General features: G+C 34.8%; 1 protein-coding gene across 9 annotated transcripts in view; it reads left to right on the top strand.

The window, feature by feature from the left end:
- The window catches only part of nrxn2b (neurexin 2b), a 369,603-nt gene that overhangs the window by 69,038 nt on the left and 277,798 nt on the right, over nucleotides 1-22,767 (top strand). For 8 of the 9 annotated variants that reach the window (XM_077741583.1, XM_077741586.1, XM_077741588.1 and 5 more), the window contains exon 3: nucleotides 2,291-2,311. The exons of the other annotated variant lie outside the window; for it this stretch is intronic. In XM_077741583.1, the coding sequence (XP_077597709.1) occupies nucleotides 2,291-2,311 (21 nt within the window). The remainder of the gene's footprint in view (nucleotides 1-2,290; nucleotides 2,312-22,767) is intronic. 9 annotated transcript variants of the gene reach the window in all.

The following is a 22,767-nucleotide window of genomic DNA, read 5'->3' as shown; positions in this document are numbered from 1 at the left end:
ATTTGATCCTAAAACAGAAAGTCGGCACTCATCATTCACTTCCCCGGGCCACACAAAATGATACGTCGTGCCAGATTTAGCCCCCGAGCCGCCCATTTGACAGGTGCTCTACGATCTAAAATACTTCATAAAGTCCTTCAGCTCCCCTCTCGAATAATCTTGAGATACTTCTTTTCCAAATTAGTTGCAATTACGATCAATATTAAGCCATCCTAGCAGGTGTTTAATGATAAAACCATTTTTCCTAACGCCTTCATATCAGTTTTGTTTTTTGCGGTGGTCTTTATTTGACCCGACATCTCGCGTGGCGGATGTACTGCGTTGCGCTGATCCAAATCAGTCGCTTTTATTTATTTCGTTCTTTATCTGGCAGAGAAAAGTCTTAACAGCAAAGGCCCATTTATCTGCTATAAGTTTTATTTCTTTTTTTTTTTTTTGGCGTGGAGATTTAATATGAAATCTACACAAGCCGTCTCTCCCGGATGAACTTCTCCCAAAAAGTTTTTGACAGCGGAGTTAAGGAGAAGCTTACTTTGAAAGTCATTTCGACAGTCTTTTTTTACTTGTCTAAATTGATATCAAATAGGGTTTTTTTCTCAGTTTTATCTCTTCTAGGACAAAGTATTGGAGTTTCAGTTTGATTTATTTAATAAGGAACAGCATATTAATATACATATTTACAATATTTTCTAGTATTTGGAAAAAATAGGATGACTGAATTGAGGGTATGGCTTATATGCGCACAAATTAGACTTGATAAATCTACAGTGTGGCTTTTTAATTGCGGCAAAGAATTATCTCAAGATTATTCGATTTACAACAATTAAAAACGTGTTTTTCCATTAATAGGAAATATTTTGGGTATATTTTGAAGGGAATACAAAAGCAAACAACCCTTGATAAGTTACATCTGTAAGTCAGGGTGGAGGCGGGGCTTAATAGAGCCAATCGGGGAGAAGAAGGGCATTAAAATTTTAAACAAAATTATTATTAAATTTAGTGTAAGGTTAGATAAAATGTATTTTGGTGTGTCTGCATTGTAATCCAAGTTCATTTAAGTTTATTTATGTTACGAGTGCGTTGCCATGCAAAAAGTCTAATTTTAGTACTATTAAACACATGTTAGTACTATTAAACCACTAGTTATGTATTACTTTGTTAATAGATGGTTAATTAGAACAAATACAAATGTATTTCCAATCCAATATCCTATTTTTGGAGTTTTTTCAGAGGGTTGTAATGAATTAATTTATTTTTAGTTCATTTCTATGGGAAACATTCATTTGAGTTACAAATAAATCGACATAGGAGCTCAGTACTGGAACGAATTAAGGTCATATCTTGAAGTACCACTGTATGTATTCTACCTTGATGGAGGTAGCATCATTATAGTAATACCTTGAGATATTTTGAAATAAATGACTGTATCGGCCACATTGTTTTGCGTTATAGCATTTCGTCTTTGTGACTTTGCAGTTTCGTAGGTTTGGAACGAATTTATTTGTTTTTAGTTCATTTCTACGGGAAATGTTTATCTGAGTTACGAATAACTCAACATACGAGCTCAGTACTGGATGGAATTAAGCTCGTATCTCGAGGTACCACTGTACTATGATCATACTTTCTTTATTACCGTATTTTCACGACTATAAGGCGCACTTAAAAGTCTTAAATTTTCTCCAAAATAGACAGGGCGCCTTATAATCCAGTGCGCCTTATATATGGGAAAAATATCATTTATTTAGGGTGCGCCTTATAATCCAGTGTGCCTTATAGTCGTGAAAATACGGTATTCATTTTTTCTGTGTTTTAAAGACTCCACTATTGCCGAAAAACTCTATTTTAAGGAGTCTTTGCTATTATAGTGAACTTTATTTTTTCATAGTACATCTCTAACAAGAGTTTCGAACCTTCAGGCAATGTAGCAGCTATTCTAATAGCAAATAGCTTCAGGATTAAGCTAATGGCTGGTAAAGACAACTCCAAGTGTCAGCAGAATAAAAACTAATCTAGTAATACATTCATATTCTTCCTCAGGCTACTTTTTCAAGGTATTCCCACTACGGAGATAATTTTATTTAGAGGCAAGGTAGTGCTAATTAACCTTGCGTTGACTTTAAAATGATATGGACTTGATATTTAGTGGCCCTTCTAGAGAGCCATTTATGGGAATTTTAAAAAAAAAAATCATATTAGGGATCTTAAAGATGTTATTTTTTTGTTCGGAATTTATAAATATACTAATAAACCTTTTGTTTTGTGTATTTCTTCCGGGATTCTTCACCTGAAGTTGAGGAATACGCCGTTGAAGGTAAGACCGATACCCTGCTCATTGTCACGGTGGACTGCGGTTGAAAGTGACTGCCACTAGGGGGCGAAAATCGTTATTTTTTCCGATTTCTAGACTTGTTAGTAGGTTTTTTTTGGGATCTGGACTGAAGGTTTGATTCTGCTTGTCTTTTTCTCGCGCTTGAGTGGCAAGTAGTTGCTGCAAAGTGCAAACTATTCCTGTTGAGTCGCGGTTGATGGATCACCTGTCAAGTGGTCAAAAGCTATTTCTCGTTCCGAGAAGAGCGGCGGGGATCAAAATATAGAAAATAGAAGTGCTTGCTGTTTGGGTGGAAAAGACATTTTTTTGGGATTCCATGTTGACAGTCCCAATTAACGTATTTTCTGGACTATAAGTCGTATTAGTTAAAAAAAAAGCATAATTAAAGGGGAAAAAACATATTAGGTGTATTTTTGGTAGGTTTTATTTAATAAAATCCAACACAGAAACTGTTTAGAAGGCATTTCAAATAAAATATAATAATAAAAAAACTATGGGTTGAATATATTTTCATTTTACTAAAAAATATTTTTGTTAAGCCCTTCTTGGAAGTCACTGTGGCGACCACTCAACAGGGGATAAACCAAAAAAACCCACCTTCTGCCTTGAAATGACCAAAAAGCGCCCTCTTATGGCTCGGTGTTTAAAATTACATTTAAAATGATAGAATTTTATGTGAATAATTTCACATTGAGACTTATAGTCTGGAAAATACGGGTGGATCAAGGGTGCTTGATTGATTTAATCTGTTTTATGGGGATTATGGTAGTTTTAATTATGTTTAGATATCTTTTTTAGGTAGGGAGCAATTTTATTGATTAATATTTCATTCCCAATTGCCGTATCTCCTTACTATAAGTCGCATGCAAGTCGTACTGCCCCTTATAGTCCAGAAAATACAGATGAAACAAGGGTGCTTGATTGATTTAATCTGTTTTATGTAGATATTTAAGTTATATTTAGATATCTTTTTAGGTAGAAGCACTTTTATTGAATAATATTTCAGTGCCAATTACTGTATTTCCTGACTATAAGTCGCATACAAGTCGTATTGCGATTTATAGTCTGGAAAATACGAAGAAATCGAGGGTGCTTGATGGATTTAATCTGTTTTATGTAGATATTTAGGTTATATTTAGATATCTTTTTAGGTAGAGAGCAATTTTATTGATTAAAATTTCAGTCCCAATTGCCGTATTTCCTGACTATAAGTCTATACTGCCACTTATAGTCCAGAAAATACGGATAAATCGAGGGCGCTTGATTGATTTAATCTGTTTTATGTAGATGTTTAAGTGATATTTAGATATCTTTTTAGGTAGGGGGTAATTTTATTGATTAATATTTCATTCCCAATGGCCGTATTTCCTGACCAAGTCAAATACAAGTCGTACTGCGACTTATAGTCCGTAAAATACGGGTGAATCGAGGGTGCTTAACTGATTTATTGTTTTATGTAGATATATAAGTTATATTTAGATATATTTTTAGGTAGAGAGCAATTTTATTGATTAATATTTCAGTGCCAATGTATTTCTGAGGATTTCCTGAGTATAAGTCGCACTAGACAAAAAAAATACATATATTTAGATAATTTTTGGTGGGCGGAGGGCAAATTTATAGACAAATATTTCATAAATTTGAATGAAATTGAATTTTTTATTATTTAATAGATGTAAAATATAAAAAAAAATGTTTCCACATATGTTTATGTGATATTAATATAGATCCAGATTAGCGAATCGTTAGCTTATCATTTTAACACTGCTTATTTTGTTGTTTTTATTAATTGCGTGATAAAATACACATAGCGTTATTTTATGGTGCATTCAAAGTCCAGCTCAAAAAATAGGAAAACACAAAGCTGTCGAGAAGTAAAATACTTTTACAATTCCCAAATGTTAAGTCAATAAATGTAAATGAATTTGACTCTGTGAGTGCTTCGGTTTATTTTGGCAGCAAGCTGTGCTCGTGAAGGCAATTAATTGGACTCTAGTAGCATGTGGCTTCTCTGCTTTTAAGGGTTTTCGCTTTGTCCGTTTTGGGCCAATTGGAGTGGCCAATCGGGCGTTTAAAGGTGTCGCGAGATGGATGATAGCGAGGAATCTGGTGACGTTTTCTGCAAAAAGATCGCGAGGCCACGCTCTACTCTGACGTGGAGTCTTGTGGATTGATGGTGTTCCAAAGACACTGACCCCCCCCCCCCCCATTGTCCATGGGCAAATAACCCCCTCGTTGTGTCATCTGTGTTGGCCTATCTAGTGTGTAGACGTGTATCTAGTCCCTGCTTTCTTCAGGCTCTGGTGTGCTAGGTACACTGTCAATATTTAAACAGATAGAAAGTCTCTTGAAATGGCCTTGGTGGTCATTTGGGGGGTTGACAAATGGTTGTCACTATTGGGGTCTTCCCAATGGCGGTCTATGTGTGTGTGGTGGTTTCGGGTTGGGTCCAGAAATGGAAGACATTCGACCCATTACTTTTGAAATGATAGGAATATTAATGTTGTTTTTTGGAGGGTTTAAATTGAATGTTTTGAATGTGTGACAGGACGTTTGGTTGCTTGGACGTTTGGTCGTCTGGATGTTTGGTCGCACGGACGTTTGGTATCCGGACGTTTGGTATCCGGACGTTTGGTCGCCCGGACGTTTGGTCGCCCGGACGTTTGTTCGCCCGGGACGTTTGGTCGCCCAGATGTTTGGTAGCCGGACGTTTGGTCGCCCGGACGTTTGGTCGCCCGGACGTTTGGTCACCCGGGTGAATATAATTTTGAGAGCTGGTTTCAACAGTAGACATTTAGATATTAAACTCTCATGAATATAATTTTTAGCTGATTTCAAATGTAAACTCGTTCATGTTGTCAAACATCCGGGCGACCAAATGTCCGGCGACCAAACGTACGGCGACCAAATGTCCGGCGACCAAACGTCCGGTGACCAAATGTCCGGTGACCAAATGTCCGGCGACCAAATGTCCGGTGACCAAACATCCGGCGACCAAATGTCCGGCGACCAAACGTCTGGCAACCAAACGTCCGGCAACCAAACGTCTGGCAACCCAATAATAACAATAAATAATCCATAACTAATACATTATATTATAAAAAATAGTCAACAAGTGTACAAATAACAACAACAAACAAATGAGCTGATAAAAAATCATAAATAAAAATTATAAATGAATATTTGGGAGCTGAAATAAGATTTTAATATCAATGGATATATAAATAAAAAATATACAAGTCAAATTATTAGTTCTTTTTTAATATTGTTATTATTTTCCAAAATGTTTCATTTATTTTAAATATAGTTTTTAAATTGCATTTTTAACATAATTTTGAATATAATTATTAAAAAAAAGAAAAAATGGTGGATTACACATCAAATACAAATGAAATTATGTCAAATTTAGCAAATTTGTATTTTCTTAAAACATTTTACATTAAACTAAGCCGCCATTTTTTTCCCTCCCTTCACCGAACGACTGGACGCCCAGGTAAATTAAACCACCGTGCTATCCTCCCTTCCGATTGGACAGCAGCAGATTAAATGCGACCCTGATCGTCTTGTCTGATTTAACGTCGACTTGAGGGATGTTGCAGCCTAGCCAAGCTGATCTTAATCAATCTGATCAAGGCTAATGATCTTTTCCGTCTCCGTCATCAAACCGCCAGTCTAATCCCGTCCTCAGGGAAGGACGGCGACCAGTTTATCATCCGTCCAAACCCCGAATCTCTCTGTCATGAAAATGGCCGAATATACAAGATTATGGATTGTGTGTTCCCTTGTCGTTAAATGAGATTGCTTGGGATCAAAAAGAAATAAACGACGGATTTTCTGCTTATTTTGTCGTGAGAATGAAACTTATTTGCAAGATTTTTTGACATTGAAACAGCCCCCCTAAAAAAATAGATATAACGTTATGGAGATTAAATTTGTACCGCTTCTGTCATAGGGGTATTAACCCAGATTTTCTTTGTTTCGGGAACATTGTGCTCATGTCGTTGATATTCATTATTACGAGCCGAATGTTTTAGGACAAAAAACATGCAAAAAAAATGGACAAATGGTTAGTTTAAGGGAATGATGTGAATCCGTTGATTGGTCACTGTTGTGAAATTGGATTGAATGGAATAGAATGGATTGATTGTCATTTTTTAAGTGAAATGAGATTTAAAGCTTCACTACAAAGTACAGGAATAAAAATAAGAGACTAAAAGACATAATCAATAAATAATGGAAATAACTTATAAATATATCATTAATAAGAGGATTAATGGTCAACAAAATAAAAAAGAAGAGCATAAATAACAACAATTGGACATATAAATCATCTAATTATATAAATAATCAATAAATAATTAATAATTAAATAAGTTGGTAATATATGTATTTACATACATATTTAATTTAAAGTATCTGGCAACATAAATAAGTAGGGAAGTGCAAAAATGACAACAAATGAGTAAACAGATAAATAATAAATAAACAATAAGATTAATTAATCAATACATAATTAATACTTAAATAAGTAGTCAACATGATAAAATTATTTAATTAAAAAAGAAATAAAAAATAAGTGGTCAACAACATAAATAAGTAGTTAAGTGCATAAATAATAACAAATAAGAAAACAGATAAATAATAAATAACCAATAAAAATAAATCATGAATACTCAACATGATAAGTAGTCAACATCATTCAAATGATTTAATAAAAACAAAACAAATAAATAAGTGGTAAATAAGTAGTCAACAACATAAATAAGTAGGAACGGGTATAAATGACAAAAAAATAAGAAAACAGATAAATGATAAATAAATATAAGAATAAATAATGAATACTTAAATAAGTAGTCAACATAATAAAAATCATTTAAAAAAAGTAGTAAATAAGTAGTCAACAACATAAATAAGTAGGGAAGTACACAAATGACAAAATAAGTAAACTGATAAATAATAAATAAACAAAAAGAATAAATAATTAATACATAATACTTAATATAGTACTTAAATAAGTGGTCAACATAATACAAAAATAATTTAATTTAAAAAAGTAAGAAAAATTTTGTCAACATAAATAAGCAAGGAAGTACACAAATGACAACAATTAAGTAAACAGATAAATAATAAATAAACAATAGGAATAAATAATCAATACATGATGAATACTTATATATAAACTATAATATATATAAGTAATCAACATAATAAAAAAATATTTAATTAAAAACGTGATAACAAATTAAAAATAAATAAGTAGTGACAAACAAATGAACAAATACATAATAAATTAACAATTAAAAAAATCAATACATAATTAAACAAGTATTCTATTTAAGTAATATAAAAAACTAGGAAAAAAATATTTATTTAAATAAGCGATCAATGTACAGTCAATTTTTGGCCACGTTTTTTCAACAACAACAACAAAAAAAATCTCTAGTGCTGTTATGACCATCCCCTTTTTTTGCACCGGCGGCCTTTTCCAGATTCAATTATGAATTATGAAATGCCAAACACGGCGAAAAAAAAAGGTCCATTCTGCCTTCTGTCCCTTCACCGTCTGTCTCACGGCGAGGGCCAAAAAAGGTCGAGGCAAATGCCACGTTTCGCGTCGCCTGCCTTTCCCGCGTGTCTTTGTGTCCTTGTTTGACAGTCTCGATCTTGTTTGGACATCTTTGATCAAATAGAAATCAAATATACGGCACGTGGGCCCAAAAATTGGTCCACTCGGTGCTTCGGTTTGGCCAACACATGCTAGGAATTACCGTATTTTCATGACTATAAGGCGCACTTAAAAGTCTTAAATTTTCTCCGAAATAGACAGTGCGCCTTATAATCCAATGCGCCTTATATATGGAAAAAATAGAAAACCAAAAACGAAAAACCACCACTGTCGGATATTAAAAAAACACAAACGCCTGAACTGAAACAATACTGTTAAATATGCAGATGTCATCTTACTTTACAAAATCTTCCATTATATAGCTCCTCCCCCACTGCAAGATTTTATACCAAAAAAATCCAAAACATACTGCTTCATACCTGGAAGTCTATAAGGCGCACTTAAAAGTCTTAAATTTTCTCCAAAATAGACAGTGCGCCTTATAATACAGTGCGCCTTCTAATACAGTGCGCCTTATAATAGAGTGCGCCTTCTAATACAGTGCGCCTTATAATACAGTGCGCCTTCTAATACAGTGTGCCTTATAATACAGTGCGCCTTATAATACAGTGCACCTTATAATACAGTGCGCCTTATAATAGTGCACCATATAATACAGTGCACCATATAATACAGTGCACCTTATAATACAGTGCGCCTTATATATGGAAAAAATGTCATTCATTGAGGGTGCGCCTTATAATACAGTGCGCCTTATATATGGAAAAATGTCATTCATTGAGAGTGCGCCTTATAATACAGTGCACCTTATATATGGAAAAAATGTCATTCATTGAGGGTGCGCCTTATAATATAGGTCGCCTTATGATACAGTGCGCCTTATATATGGAAAAATGTCATTCGTTGAGGGTGCACCTTATAATACAGTGCGGCTTATAAATGAAAAAAATGTCATTCATTGAGGGTGCGCCTTATAATACAGTGCGCCTTATATATGGAAAAAAATGTCATTCATTGAGGGTGCGCCTTATAATGCGGTGTGCCTTATAGTCGTGAAAATACGGTAGTTAAAAATGTACATTGATTGAATCTAACCCACAATAAACCAACAAAGAAGAAAAAATCACTAAAAAATGGTGTTTCATGCAGTTAATGGTAAACAAAGAGCTAGCATAAGTTTTTGATAAAAAAATGTTGGTTTGTTTTTATTTGAAAACGTGAAACATGTTTAAACTATATTGCTAAACTTTGGGGGATACAAAGTACCACAATATATTGCGTTGTTATTATATATTTGATATATTGTTTATATATTGTTTTTGTCTTTTTTCGATTTCCCTGTAGACACGCCATGTTTTTAAGCGTGCATTTATTTAGCCTTTATTTTCTGCAAATTTCACACAATAGCTCATTTCAAGGTCGACCTGATTTGTTTTGCGCTATCTGCCAGTTTATGGTAAACAAGAGCAGACAATTCTAGAGGGAAAAAAATCCTGACTCGTCTATTTTAACACTATTTTCCGCTACCCACTGTCACTTCTTCTCTGATGAGTAATCAGAAATGAGAAGGACTTGTTCAGTAGAGGCCAAAAACACAAAAAGCTTGACACCTCCGAACACTCTTTTGGATTCTGCTGGAATTCTCCACTATCGTTTCCCACATTTTTGGTGTTCAATTTTGCAAATAACATATTCCAGCAACTAGTGGATCTATAACACAACCCACCACTACTTCCACTAGGTTTACAACTAATAGATCTGTAACAGAATCCACTACTACTGCTTCTATTTCTACTACTACTGCTTCTATTTCCACTACCACTTCTACTACTGCTTCTATTTCCACTCTTACTACTACTGCTTAAATTTCTACTACTACTGCTTCTATACCTACTACCACTACTACTGCTTCTATTTCCACTACCACTTCTACTACTGCTTCTATTTCCACTACTACTACTATTACTGCTTCTATTTCCACTACCACTTCTACTACTGCTTCTATTTCCACTACTACTACTGCTTCTATTTCCACTACTACTACTACTACTGCTTCTATTTCCACTCTTACTACTACTGCTTAAATTTCTACTACTACTGCTTCTATACCTACTACCACTACTACTGCTTCTATTTCCACTGTGACTACTACTGCTTCTATTTCCACTGTGACTACTACTGCTTCTATTTCTAGTACTACTACTTCTGCTTCTATACCTACTACCACTACGACTGCTTCTATTTCTAGCACTACTACTACTGCTTTTATTTCTACTACTACTACTACTGCTTCTATTTCTTCTTCTACTACTACTACTACTACTACTACTTCTACTGCTTTTATTTCTACTACTACTACTACTGCTTCTATTTCTTCTTCTACTACTACTACTACTACTACTACTTCTACTGCTTTTATTTCTACTACTACTACTGCTTCTATTTCTTCTACTACTACTACTACTTCTACTGCTTTTATTTCTACTACTACCACTACTGCTTCTTTTTCTACTACTGCTGCTGCTACTTCTATTTCTACTACTGCTGCTGCAACTTCTACTACCACTACTGCTACTACCACTACTGCTACAACCACTACTACTACTACTACCACCACTGCTGCTGCTACTACTAATACTACTACCACTGCTGCTGCTACTACTGCTACTACTACCACTGCTGCTGCTACTACAAGTACTACTAACAACTAGTGGATATATAACATAACACACTACTATTACTACTACTGCTACTACTACCACTGCTGCTGCTACTACAAGTACTACTACCAACTAGTGGATCTATAACACAACACACTACTATTACTACTACTACTACTACAGCTCCAACTAGTGAATCTATAACACAACCTACTACTACTGCTACAGTTCCATCTCCAACTAGTGGATTCATAACATAACCCACTAGTACTACAGCTCCAACTAGTGGATCTAAAACACAACCCACTACTACTACTACTGCTCCAACTAATGGCTGCACAACACAACCCCCTACTACTACTACTACTACTACAATCCCCCAATCCCTTACTACTTTTACGACTACTGCTTCTATCAAATAGGTCTTGCATTGCTGGTAATATTTAAAATGTGGAAAATACAGTAAAATGTATGTGGCCATTTTGATATTCAGTCTGAAAAAAATGATAAGGTCAAGAAATGGTTTCTAAGGTCGGAGATTAACCTGGACACTGACAGGCGAAGTACTTCCACCTGCCTCGGTTACTTCTTCCATCACTATTCATAAACTTGTCTTGACCTTTTTGCTGAAATGTTAGCGCAAATTAGTTGTCAGTGCCCCTGAACGTGGTTGCCATGTCAAGCCCTAAACTCAAAGTCTAGGAATACCTCAAAAAATAATCTAGAATTGAATTTGACGTCAAATTTTACTGTTAAAATGACATTTAAAACAGGAATGCTTCACTTACTGTATTTTCTCGCATATTAGCCGCCTCTACGTACCTAAAAAATGCCTAAAAATCGTGGAATCTTACAATTTCTCTCGTATAAGCCGCCCCCTGATTCACAATTTTCACCTCCATATGTATAGTTTTAGTTGGGACTACACATATTACTTCATTTTTGTGACATTGTAGTTTTGTGCATGTCAAAGCCAATATGTGCACATATAAGCCAGACCTTCGGTTCAGTCATCATTCAGTGTTTTTTCATGTTTTATGCAAGATACTGTTTTTTTTCTTGAATTTAATTCATAGACACCAATTACATTTTTTTAAGCGTATTATCTGTTTACCATATCGGCCAAATTGTCTTGCGTCATTTGTTACCTTGCAATTTTGTGCATGTCAAGTTTAATTTATGCGCATATAAGCCGTACCCTCAATTTAGTTATAATTTTTTTAGGGGACAAATACAGCGTTTTTGCTAAAAAATACACTAAATGTTATAATCACCGTAGAATAAGGGTGTCAGACTCGGGTTGGTTCGCGGGCTGCTTTAACGTCAATTTGATTTCATGTGGGCTGGACCATATTAAATATAATATTTAGATTTTTTTTTAAATAAATGGATTAAACGAACTGGATTAAAGGGCCTGAATATTCAGTTTTTTTATAGATCTAAAACAATGTTTATTTTAGCTTTTTTTAAAATATATTTTAAGATTTTACAAAATTATTTCTGAACTAAAAACACAGTAAAAATTGATTAAAAAATTACAATTATTGATTTAAAAGGCGGAAAATTAGGAAGTGTAATATACATAAATACTATTTTTTATTGATAAGGGTAAACCTCTAATAATCATTTGTTTTTCAATAGAAGTGGAAACACTTTTTATAAAAATTGTATTTAATATTAAAGTGGAAACCCAAAATATTTGTATATATTTATTTTTAGATTTTACAAAATACTTTTTGAGCTAAAAAACTTTTTTTATATAAATGGATTAAAGAACTGGATTAAAATCCCTGAATTTCCAGTTTTTTTATAGATCTAAAAAATGTTTATTTTAGCTTTTTTATTGATTTTTGAACTAAAAACTGAAAAAAATGATTAAAAATTACATTTATTGATTTAAAAGGGGGTCATTTAGGAAATAATTTAACGTCAACTTGATTTTTTGTGGCCCCGACTATTTTACGTATAATATTTAGTTTTTTTATATAAATGGATCAAAAGAACTGGATGAATATCCCTGAATATTCAGTTATTATAGTTTTAAAACAATGCTTATTTTAGCTTTTTTATATTTTTAGATTTTCCAAAAGTATTTTTGAACTAAAAACACAGAAAAAATGGATTAAAAATGAAAATTATTGATTTAAAAAGGGCAAAATAAGGAAATTTAATATACATCTATACTCTTCATTTTAATTAGATCCTAAAACAGAAAGTCACCACTCATAATCTACTTTCCCGGACCACACAAAACGATGCGACGAACCAGATTTGGCCCGCAACCCTCCACTTTGACACCTATCAAAACCACCCTCATATTAGCCACCTGTTAGGGCCCCCTAAACTCACCTCATCTTTGATTTTCAACTCTTAAAACCTCTCAAAGCTCACAATGGGACACAGCAGCTTAATCAAAAGCTACTTTTAACTTCCCTTAACTTAAATCCTTTCACTCCGAACCCCTCATTTCATTACCGCCATTTAACGAACCATCATTTCCTTCCCTTCCGGTAAAGCAACTCGTTTACCCCACACCCCCTTAAAGCAGCATTCACCTTTAGTTGACTTCGGCCCGTTGATTGAGTGCCTTGGCGTAAAAAGCGTCAACATTCATTTCATCCATATTTGATGAGGCGACGTCTCGCGCTCATTACGTACAACTAGGGGATGCTTGTAATCAGCATTGGCAAACACTCTGAATAATTATTTACTCAGATGCTTGTGTTTCTGCATGCCTAAGAACAGATTGATTCACTCCCGTGTATTTTTTTGTTTTGAATTCATTTATTTATTTCGACCCAACCCCCTTCTTTGCACAGTTTGCTTCCCTACAGCTATGTGATAAAGAGACCTCTGATTAGGTAATAACAGGCCTGATTTCCTGTTGTTGCTTTTAATCATTTGGCTCGCTCGAGCAACCTCCTGATTTGTTAAGCTAATCTTATCGGTTTCCTATGCCAATGTTTGTCACCGGTTCCCCTGAAATCAACCGATTTCGCCTAAGCTATTAAAGCGGTTTTATTTTGGGACTGACCGATCCCCAAGTTTGTGTATTACTTGGATTTATTTAAAGGCACAGGACATATTAATGAATATTATTCATGTTTTTAAATGTTCTGCTCAACTTTGTATCATCTAACTCAAGTTTTCCAGCAGACGGGGTGTTAATTTGATTAAATAATGGGAGTCGTTTCAGTTTAAATGGAATATCCAATGGAGTTACCTGGTTTGATCAATTTGGCCAACTCTTTGGACAGCTGCAAGACACAATTGTTAATAAAGAAAAACATATATGTCTATGTCTAATTATATGTATATGTATATGTATATGTATAATTATATGTATATGTATATATGTATATGTGTACGTGTACATGTACGTGTACGTATACGTACACGTATACGTGTGCGTATACGTGTGCGTATACGTGTGCGTATATGTACTATATGTATATGTATATGTACTATATGTACTATATGTATATGTATATGTACTATATGTATATGTATATGTACTATATGTATATGTATATGTACTATATGTATATGTATATGTACTATATGTATATGTATATGTACTATATGTATATGTATATGTATATGTACTATATGTATATGTACTATTTGTATATGTATATGTACTATATGTATATGTACTATATGTATATGTTCTATATGTATATGTATATGTATATGTATATGTATATGTATATGTATAATTATATGTATATGTATATATGTATATGTGTACGTGTACATGTACGTGTACGTATACGTGTACGTATACGTACACGTATACGTGTGCGTATACGTGTGCGTATACGTGTGCGTATACGTGTGCGTATATGTACTATATGTATATGTATATGTACTATATGTATATGTATATGTACTATATGTATATGTACTATATGTATATGTACTATATGTATATGTATATGTACTATATGTATATGTATATGTACTATATGTATATGTATATGTACTATATGTATATGTATATGTACTATATGTATATGTATATGTACTATATGTATATGTATATGTACTATATGTATATGTATATGTACTATATGTATATGTACTATATGTTTATGTATATGTATATGTATATGTATATGTATATGTATATGTATATGTATATGTATATGTATATGTATATGTATATGTATATGTATATGTATATGCATATGCATATGTATATGTATATGTATATGTATATGTATATGTATATGTATATGTATATGTATATGTATATGTATATGTATATGTATATGTATATGTATATGTATATGTATATGTATATGTATATGTATATGTATATGTATATGTAAAAAGTCAAAAATTTGGAAGTTCTTCTGTCCTGCCGATGTTGCTACTGTCTTTTGTGTGGGTTGTCTTTGTGGCTCTCAAGAAGTGCGGGTGCATCCAAGAAGTGGCATTAAAATTGCAGCTGCTTTAAGATAGTCAAAGTCCCACTTCTGAATTATGGAGGGTTGTCAGGTGCGTGCGAGGGTGCTTCTGTGTACTACCTTATCCCAGAAACAATGGAATACAGCTTTTAAGCGGTTTTTTTTGGTCTTATTTTGAAAAACTGCATCTAAATCGTCACCCTAACTTATTTTACCACATAGGACACCATTTTGAAATCATATTTTGACGATTTTTACATCACCAAAGCCAACAAATTTTACTTTAGCGGCCATTCTGGTTCATTTTTTGGGTCAGAAATGAAGGATGAGTGGTTTTTATGCGGGTTTTTTATTGAAAATTTGGAAAAAAAGCTATTTTACAATCAATTTCTTTGAATTTTATCAAATAATTCGGTTTAAATATGACCTAAAGTTGATCCATTTCAACCTTCCCATCCGTTTTTGTCGATTTTATTCATTTTTTTAATCCACCTACGGCTTTCTTCCTCTTTCAAGCAGCCATAACGTGACATCAGACACCTATTAAATATTTGATGTCAATCCCCCTAGCCCCATGGAAATAATGGGCGCTATAAAAGCCGCCATTTCCTCCCAATAGGAGTATAGTACTCCTCCAAGTACTATCATGGACACATTTGGACACATTCCCACACCGAGTACATTTATTTTCTTGATTAATATTGCTTTTTCCCCCTGTTTGATACACTCCTTTCCCCGAATAAACCCACTCGTGTGTATTTTCCAACTTACCCACTGAAACTCGGGTCTGTTTTTATTATTTAAACGTAGGTTTTAACATTTAAGCAAAGCAAAATGGTGCGTTTTTCATTTGCTGGAATGGCCTGAAGCGTTTTATTAGAAAAAGCTTGATTAAAACATGTCACTAGTATAAATTATTTTACTTTAAAAGCCGATATTGCGGGGCACGGTCTGGATTGGGCCCCCTAGTGGGCAATTTGGAGCTCATTCATACTGTACAAACAGCTTCAAATGCTATTTTTTTGTGTTATTTTTATTTTCTTGTCCGTAGGCATGGTCAAAATGGCGCCCTCTATGGGTTGTAGTCAATGAGTTATCAAAGAACCTTAAAATGCCTCAAACTGATAGGAAGTAAGCTGTAAATATCCCTGAATCAACAATAAGAAGCCCGGATTTCCCACCAAAATTAAATTAAACGTGAAAGCCATCAATGGCAGCCAAAAATAAACTGGTTTGCCTGCCAACCAATCAGAGTTTGCCGTTGAAAAAACGTAACCAAAGTGCCTGTTTTGCACCAAATTCTATTTTTACCATTGTTTTTCTTACATGGAAACTAAAACATTTAACATACTACACCAATATCATTACCACTTGAGATACAACCTTAATTCGTTCAGGGACTGAGCTTGTATGTTGATTTTTCTTGTAACTCAAATGAACGTTTCCCATAGAAATGAACTAAACACAATGCAACCCAAAGAAAAAACACCAAAAACAGGATATTGGATTGGAAAAACATTTGTATTTGTTCTAATTCGCCATCTATTAATAAAGTAGCAAATAACTAGTGGTTTAATAGTACTAAAATGTGTTTAATAGTACTAAAATTACACTTTTTGCATGGCAACGCGCTGGTAACATAACATGAACAAATGTAAATGAAGTTGGATTACGATGTAGACACTCAAAAATAAGTTTAATCTAACCTCACACTAAATTTAATTCTAAATTAGTTTGATATTTTGATACCTTACTTCACCCGGGTTGGCTCTATTGGCCCCGCCTCCACCCTGACTTTCGATGCAACCTATCAATGATAGTTTGCTTTTGTATTCCCTTCAAAATATCCTGAAAATAATGCACACAAATGTCCTCACAATATGATAACGCACGACCACTTGCCAACAAGAAGTAGTATATATACTCCTCTCATATTAACAAAAAAGCTCCGCCATTTGCAATGACTAACGGGAAAAAAAACACTTAAAAAAATGCAACGCTCCGCCCAGTGCTCATCGAGAATTTACACCAGGGAGTTACGAACAATTTGTCTCGTATCTCAAGATAAATATTTGCCCGAAATTTTACTCATATCTCAAATTTCTCATATGTCAAGGTACCACTGTATATATATGTTCACTAACCTGAATATAAATGTTTAATTAACTTATGTTCGCCTTAGTACAGAAATCAAACTCCAACTCAAGGCCACTTACTTATACCATTTATCCCAAGCACCCCCTTGAATTTCTTTTCTCCTAGCGACCAATCGATATTAACGTACACAGATTCAAAGAGTAGCGTAAAACGAGTCCAATCATCCACTGGAGTTGAAATCAAATCCGCTTCACTCGTTCCTTTTGAAACGTTCGGCTTTTTGATTAACAACGATCGCTGGTGTGCGAAAGGTTAACGACATTCAACAAAGTGTCGCCGGCGCTTATGATTTTCCTATTTATTGTCGAAGGGGGGGGGGCTCGCAATCAACCCATCGCCGATTGGCCATTTCAACCCGACCACGCCCCCTTTTGGCTTTGACTTGTACTTTACAAAAGGCCCTCATTCATTTTGATTGCTCTTCAATTGCTTGTTGTTTCCATCGGATTTGACGCCGTTTGAATACAAACGTACAAATAGCAGCCCATAATTTAACCCAATAAACCGTGAAAAAATAGCACGGGAAAAACATCAAATGTTGCTTCTCCGTGTCCAGAAAACGTAGATATGGACACGCTAATGCTAATGGAACTGTCCGTCAACATAAACCAGCAATCTAGTCAGAAAAAAATGGGTTTCAAGGAGAAGGCGATGTGGAAATATGAAATAAAATGTCAAAGTATGTTGGAATTGTCTGTCTATTTAAGGTATAGTACATGGCTTGGATTTTAATATAATAAAAATGAAGATAGAGATTTTATCTAGAGTGTTTGGTCACTTTGTGTTTTAGCGTATTTTCTGGTCACTATATTTTTTCATAGTTTGGCTAAACTAGAGTCTTATTTAATTGTATTTTTTTAGGTTATAGTTATATGAAAAACATTTGCAAACAGGTGGCTATTAAGCTTGTTGTTCTCTAGTTTATTGTTAATTTAACATGTTTGTTTTTTGTTTCAAATACAAAAAAGGTATATTTTTATCCGGGTAAGCCTCACAAACCCGCGTGCGACTCATACACAGGTGCGACTCATACTTGGGTGCAACTCATACTCGGGTACGACTCACCTATTTGTGTGTGACTCAACTCTTTGTGTTTGACTCACCTATTTGTGTTTGACTCACCTATTTGTGTTTGACTCACCTATTTGTGTTTGACTCACCTATTTGTATGTGACTCACCTATTCGGGTGCGACTCACCTATTCGGGTGCGACTCACCTATTCGGGTGCGACTCACCTATTCGGGGCGACTCATACTCAGGTGCGAATCACATACTCAGGTGCGAATCACATACTCCGGTGCGACTCACATTCTCGGGTGCGACTCACATACTCCGTTGTGACTCATATACTTGGGTGCGACTTATACTCAGATATGACTCACATACTTGGGTGTGGCTTACACTCGGGTACGAGTCAAGTACTTGGGTGCCACTCACATACTCTGGTGCGATTCACTTACTCTGATGCCACTCACATACTTGGGTGCGACTTATACTCAGATATGACTCACATACTTGGGTGTGGCTTACACTCGGGTACGAGTCAAGTACTTGGGTGCCACTCATATACTCTGGTGCGATTCACATACTCGGGTACGACTCACATACCCGGGTGCGTCTTATACTCGGGTGCTATTTATATTCAGGTGCGACTTATACTCAGGTGAGACTCATACTCAGGTGCGACTTATACTCAGGTGAGACTCATACTCAGGTGAGACTTATACTCAGGTGAGACTTATACTCAGGTGAGACTCATACTCAGGTGCAACTCACATACTCTGGTGCAATCCACATACCCTGGTGCGACTTATACTCAGGTGATACTCATACTCAGGTGCAACTAACATACTCGGGTCCGACTGACATACTCGGTTGTGACATATACACGGGGGCGACTTATACTCAGGTATTAATCATACTCAGGTGCAACTCACATACTCAGGTACGACTAAAACCAGTAATCAAAACACCTGCAGAAACCAACACAAACAACTCTTTTTTTAAACCCCAGTTTGTCCACATTTCTACATTTTTCCGCCCTATATAGACGTGTCCAGAGATAAAATAACGGTCATAATGCATAACGCTCATTATATATGATGGCGACCTGGTGAGCCATCCGCTACCAGCTGACGCTAATGGACGCTATGCCGCTCTTAAAGTGCCTAATGGATTTCCCTGCTTGCGCCGGTATGAAATGTCGAAAATCATCCAGAACGTTGTACTTTTTTCAGATCTAGGTCGCGCTAGTAGATATCCAATCCATTGAAAGTGGGGGGTGCTGGAGCAAAAGTTCGAGTTCATCCTTTGAGTCAATAACAGATGCTGTAGACAGAAATATTATTGTAGTACTTAAGTAATGAAGGCATTTATCACCGGTGTGCGCCACGTTTGGTGGGGTGTAGGGGGCGACGTAGCTAAGAGAGATAACAGAACCCCACGGAGGTAAACTGGCGACTGTGTGGGACTTCAAACCCAAAGCACTTTGGAATTGGTGCCTTGCATGTGCTGCCGGCTGCCCCTCCTCGCCCACCGTTCCTTTCCTCTGGCGGTGACATTTTCCCGAAGACGCGTGAAGCCATGAATGACAACGAGGGGGCTCTTTGGAGTGCGTGGCGGTAGAGTGGCCTGCCGAAGCGAGATAAGACGACGGGCGGCCGCCCACGTGCGCACTCACGCCCTCTCGCATGTTGGTCGGTGATGGAATGTTGAGGCCGACATGGGAGTGGATTTGGACTCGAGCCCCATCCCACACCTAGAGACATTGATCCCAGATTTTGTGATAATTCAATCCTCGTTGTTGTTTTTTTTTTAAAGAATACTGAGTCTCACAAATGGACTATCCTATTTTTTGTTGACTAGAAAAAAATGTGATTTATAAAGCAGTAAAATGGCAGCTTTGTGGCAGATTGCAGAAATATAGATTGATATTGGTTAAGTATTGTAAGAAATTCCCTTTAGTACAGCTCCATTAAGTTGATGTACAATATACTTATTACTACTCCTACTACTACAACAGCTCCATTTAGTTGATGTATAACACAACCCCTAACCACTACAAGTATTTCAATCCCATCTATTGGATGTGCAACACCCCTATTACTACTACTACTACTAGTAATACTAGAGCTTCATCCAGTTTCTATATAACACAACGATTACTATTTGTTCTACTACAGATGCCTCTATTACATACCAACCCCTCAGTTCTACTACTACTATAGATTCAACTCGTGTATATATAACACAACTCATACCACTACAGCTCCATCTATTAGATGTTTTACTATTAATACTACTACTACTACTATTACCACTACTACAGCTTCATATAATGTGTACATATAACACCCATATGACTACGACTACTACAGCTCAAAACTATAAGATGTATAACAACCCCCCATTACTTCTACTATTACTACTATTACCACTACTACTATTGCTACTACTACTATTACTTCTACTATTGCTACTACTACTATTACTTCTACTATTGCTACTACTACTATTACTTCTACTATTGCTACTACTACTATTACTTCTACTATTGCTACTACTACTATTACTTCTACTATTGCTACTACTACTATTACTTCTACTATTGCTACTACTACTATTACTTCTACTATTGCTACTACTACTATTACTTCTACTATTGCTACTACTACTATTACTTCTACTATTGCTACTACTACTATTACTTCTACTATTGCTACTACTACTATTACTTCTACTATTGCTACTACTACTATTACTTCTACTATTGCTACTACTACTATTACTTCTACTATTGCTACTACTACTATTACTTCTACTATTGCTACTACTACTATTATTTCTACTATTGCTACTACTACTATTACTTCTACTAATATTTCTACTTTTTTCCACTATTACTTCCACTATTACCTCTACTATTTATTCTACTATTACTTCTACTATTACTTCTACTATTACATCTACTATTACATCTACTATTACATCTACTATTACATCTACTATTACTTCTACTATTACTTCTACTATTACTTCTACTATAACTTCTACCATTACTTCTACCATTTCTTCTACCATTTCTTCTACTATTTCTTCTACTATTACTTCTACTATTACATCTACTATTACATCTACTATTACATCTACTATTACTTCTACTATTACTTCTACTATTACTACTACTACTACTACTACTACTAAAGCTTCATTTTGTGTATATTTAACACAACCCATAGCGCTACAGCTTCATCTATTAGATGTATAACACTTGCATCACTATTAATACCACTACTACTACTACAGCTTCATATAATGTATATATAACACAGACTATATTCCTACGACTACAACAACTCCAACTATTAGATGTGTAACAACCCCCCATTACCACTACTACTACTAAACCTTCATCTAGTGTCTATATATTACATTCCATACTATCACTATGATCCTAATTGCAGAAAAGTTGCACCAAAACATGCCTTATTTTCAGCTTGCATCAGATCACTCACTCTGTACTTGGCTTTTATTAATTTTTTATCTTCCCCATATCTTCAAGACCCGCAAAAAGATCAACACACACCTGTCGCACCGCCCAGAAACGATCTCGACAAGAATGCTCTGTGTCCACCACAGATGCTCATTCATATGCATGACCCCAGTCCGTCACCCCGGGTGGTACGTGCGCTCCCTCACCACTATTTATTTTGAGGGTGGGGGGCTTTTTTCTTGGCGCGGCGCCCAGAGAACGGCACCAGATGGGACCCCCGTCAAAAATGCAGAGTCGTCGAATACGCTAACCGCTAGGACGGTCAATGGCGGCGATCAAGTCTCGGCGTTCTCGCTCTAATGCAATGCGCTCGATGAATGTAAATCAGTCTGAGATGGCAAAAAACCTTGTTAAGTCAAAGCAACAATTATTAATAATTGTGTGTGTGTATATATGTGTGTAAATGTGTATACGTTTGAGTATATATGTGTGTATATGTTTATGTATATATGTATATGTATATTTGGATATATATAAATGTATGTATATATGTGTGTATATATGCATATATATATGTGTGTATATAGGTATATATATATGTGTGTGTGTATATATATATATATATATATATATATATATATATATATATATATATATATATATATATATATATATATATATATATATATATATATATATATATATATATATATATATATATATATATATATATGTATATGTATATGTGTGTATACATGTGCTTATATATGTATATATGTGTGTATATATGTATATATGTGAGTATATGTGTTTATATATGTATATATGTGTGTATATATGTATATATGTGTTTATATATGTATATATGTGTGTATAAATGTATATATGTGTGTATATATGTATACATGTGTATATATGTATACATGTGTATATATGTATACATGTGTATATATATGTATACATGTGTATATATATGTATACATGTGTATATATGTATACATGTGTATATATATGTATACATGTGTATATATATGTATACATGTGTATATATATATATATTCTTTTTTTTCTTTGAGGGTGGGGGGGTCAG

This window comes from Stigmatopora nigra, chromosome 20, assembly GCF_051989575.1.
Source record: "Stigmatopora nigra isolate UIUO_SnigA chromosome 20, RoL_Snig_1.1, whole genome shotgun sequence".
Lineage (NCBI taxonomy): Eukaryota > Metazoa > Chordata > Actinopteri > Syngnathiformes > Syngnathidae > Stigmatopora > Stigmatopora nigra.
Note: the sequence above shows the minus strand (reverse complement) of the source record. Positions and strands in the feature narration are given on the sequence as shown.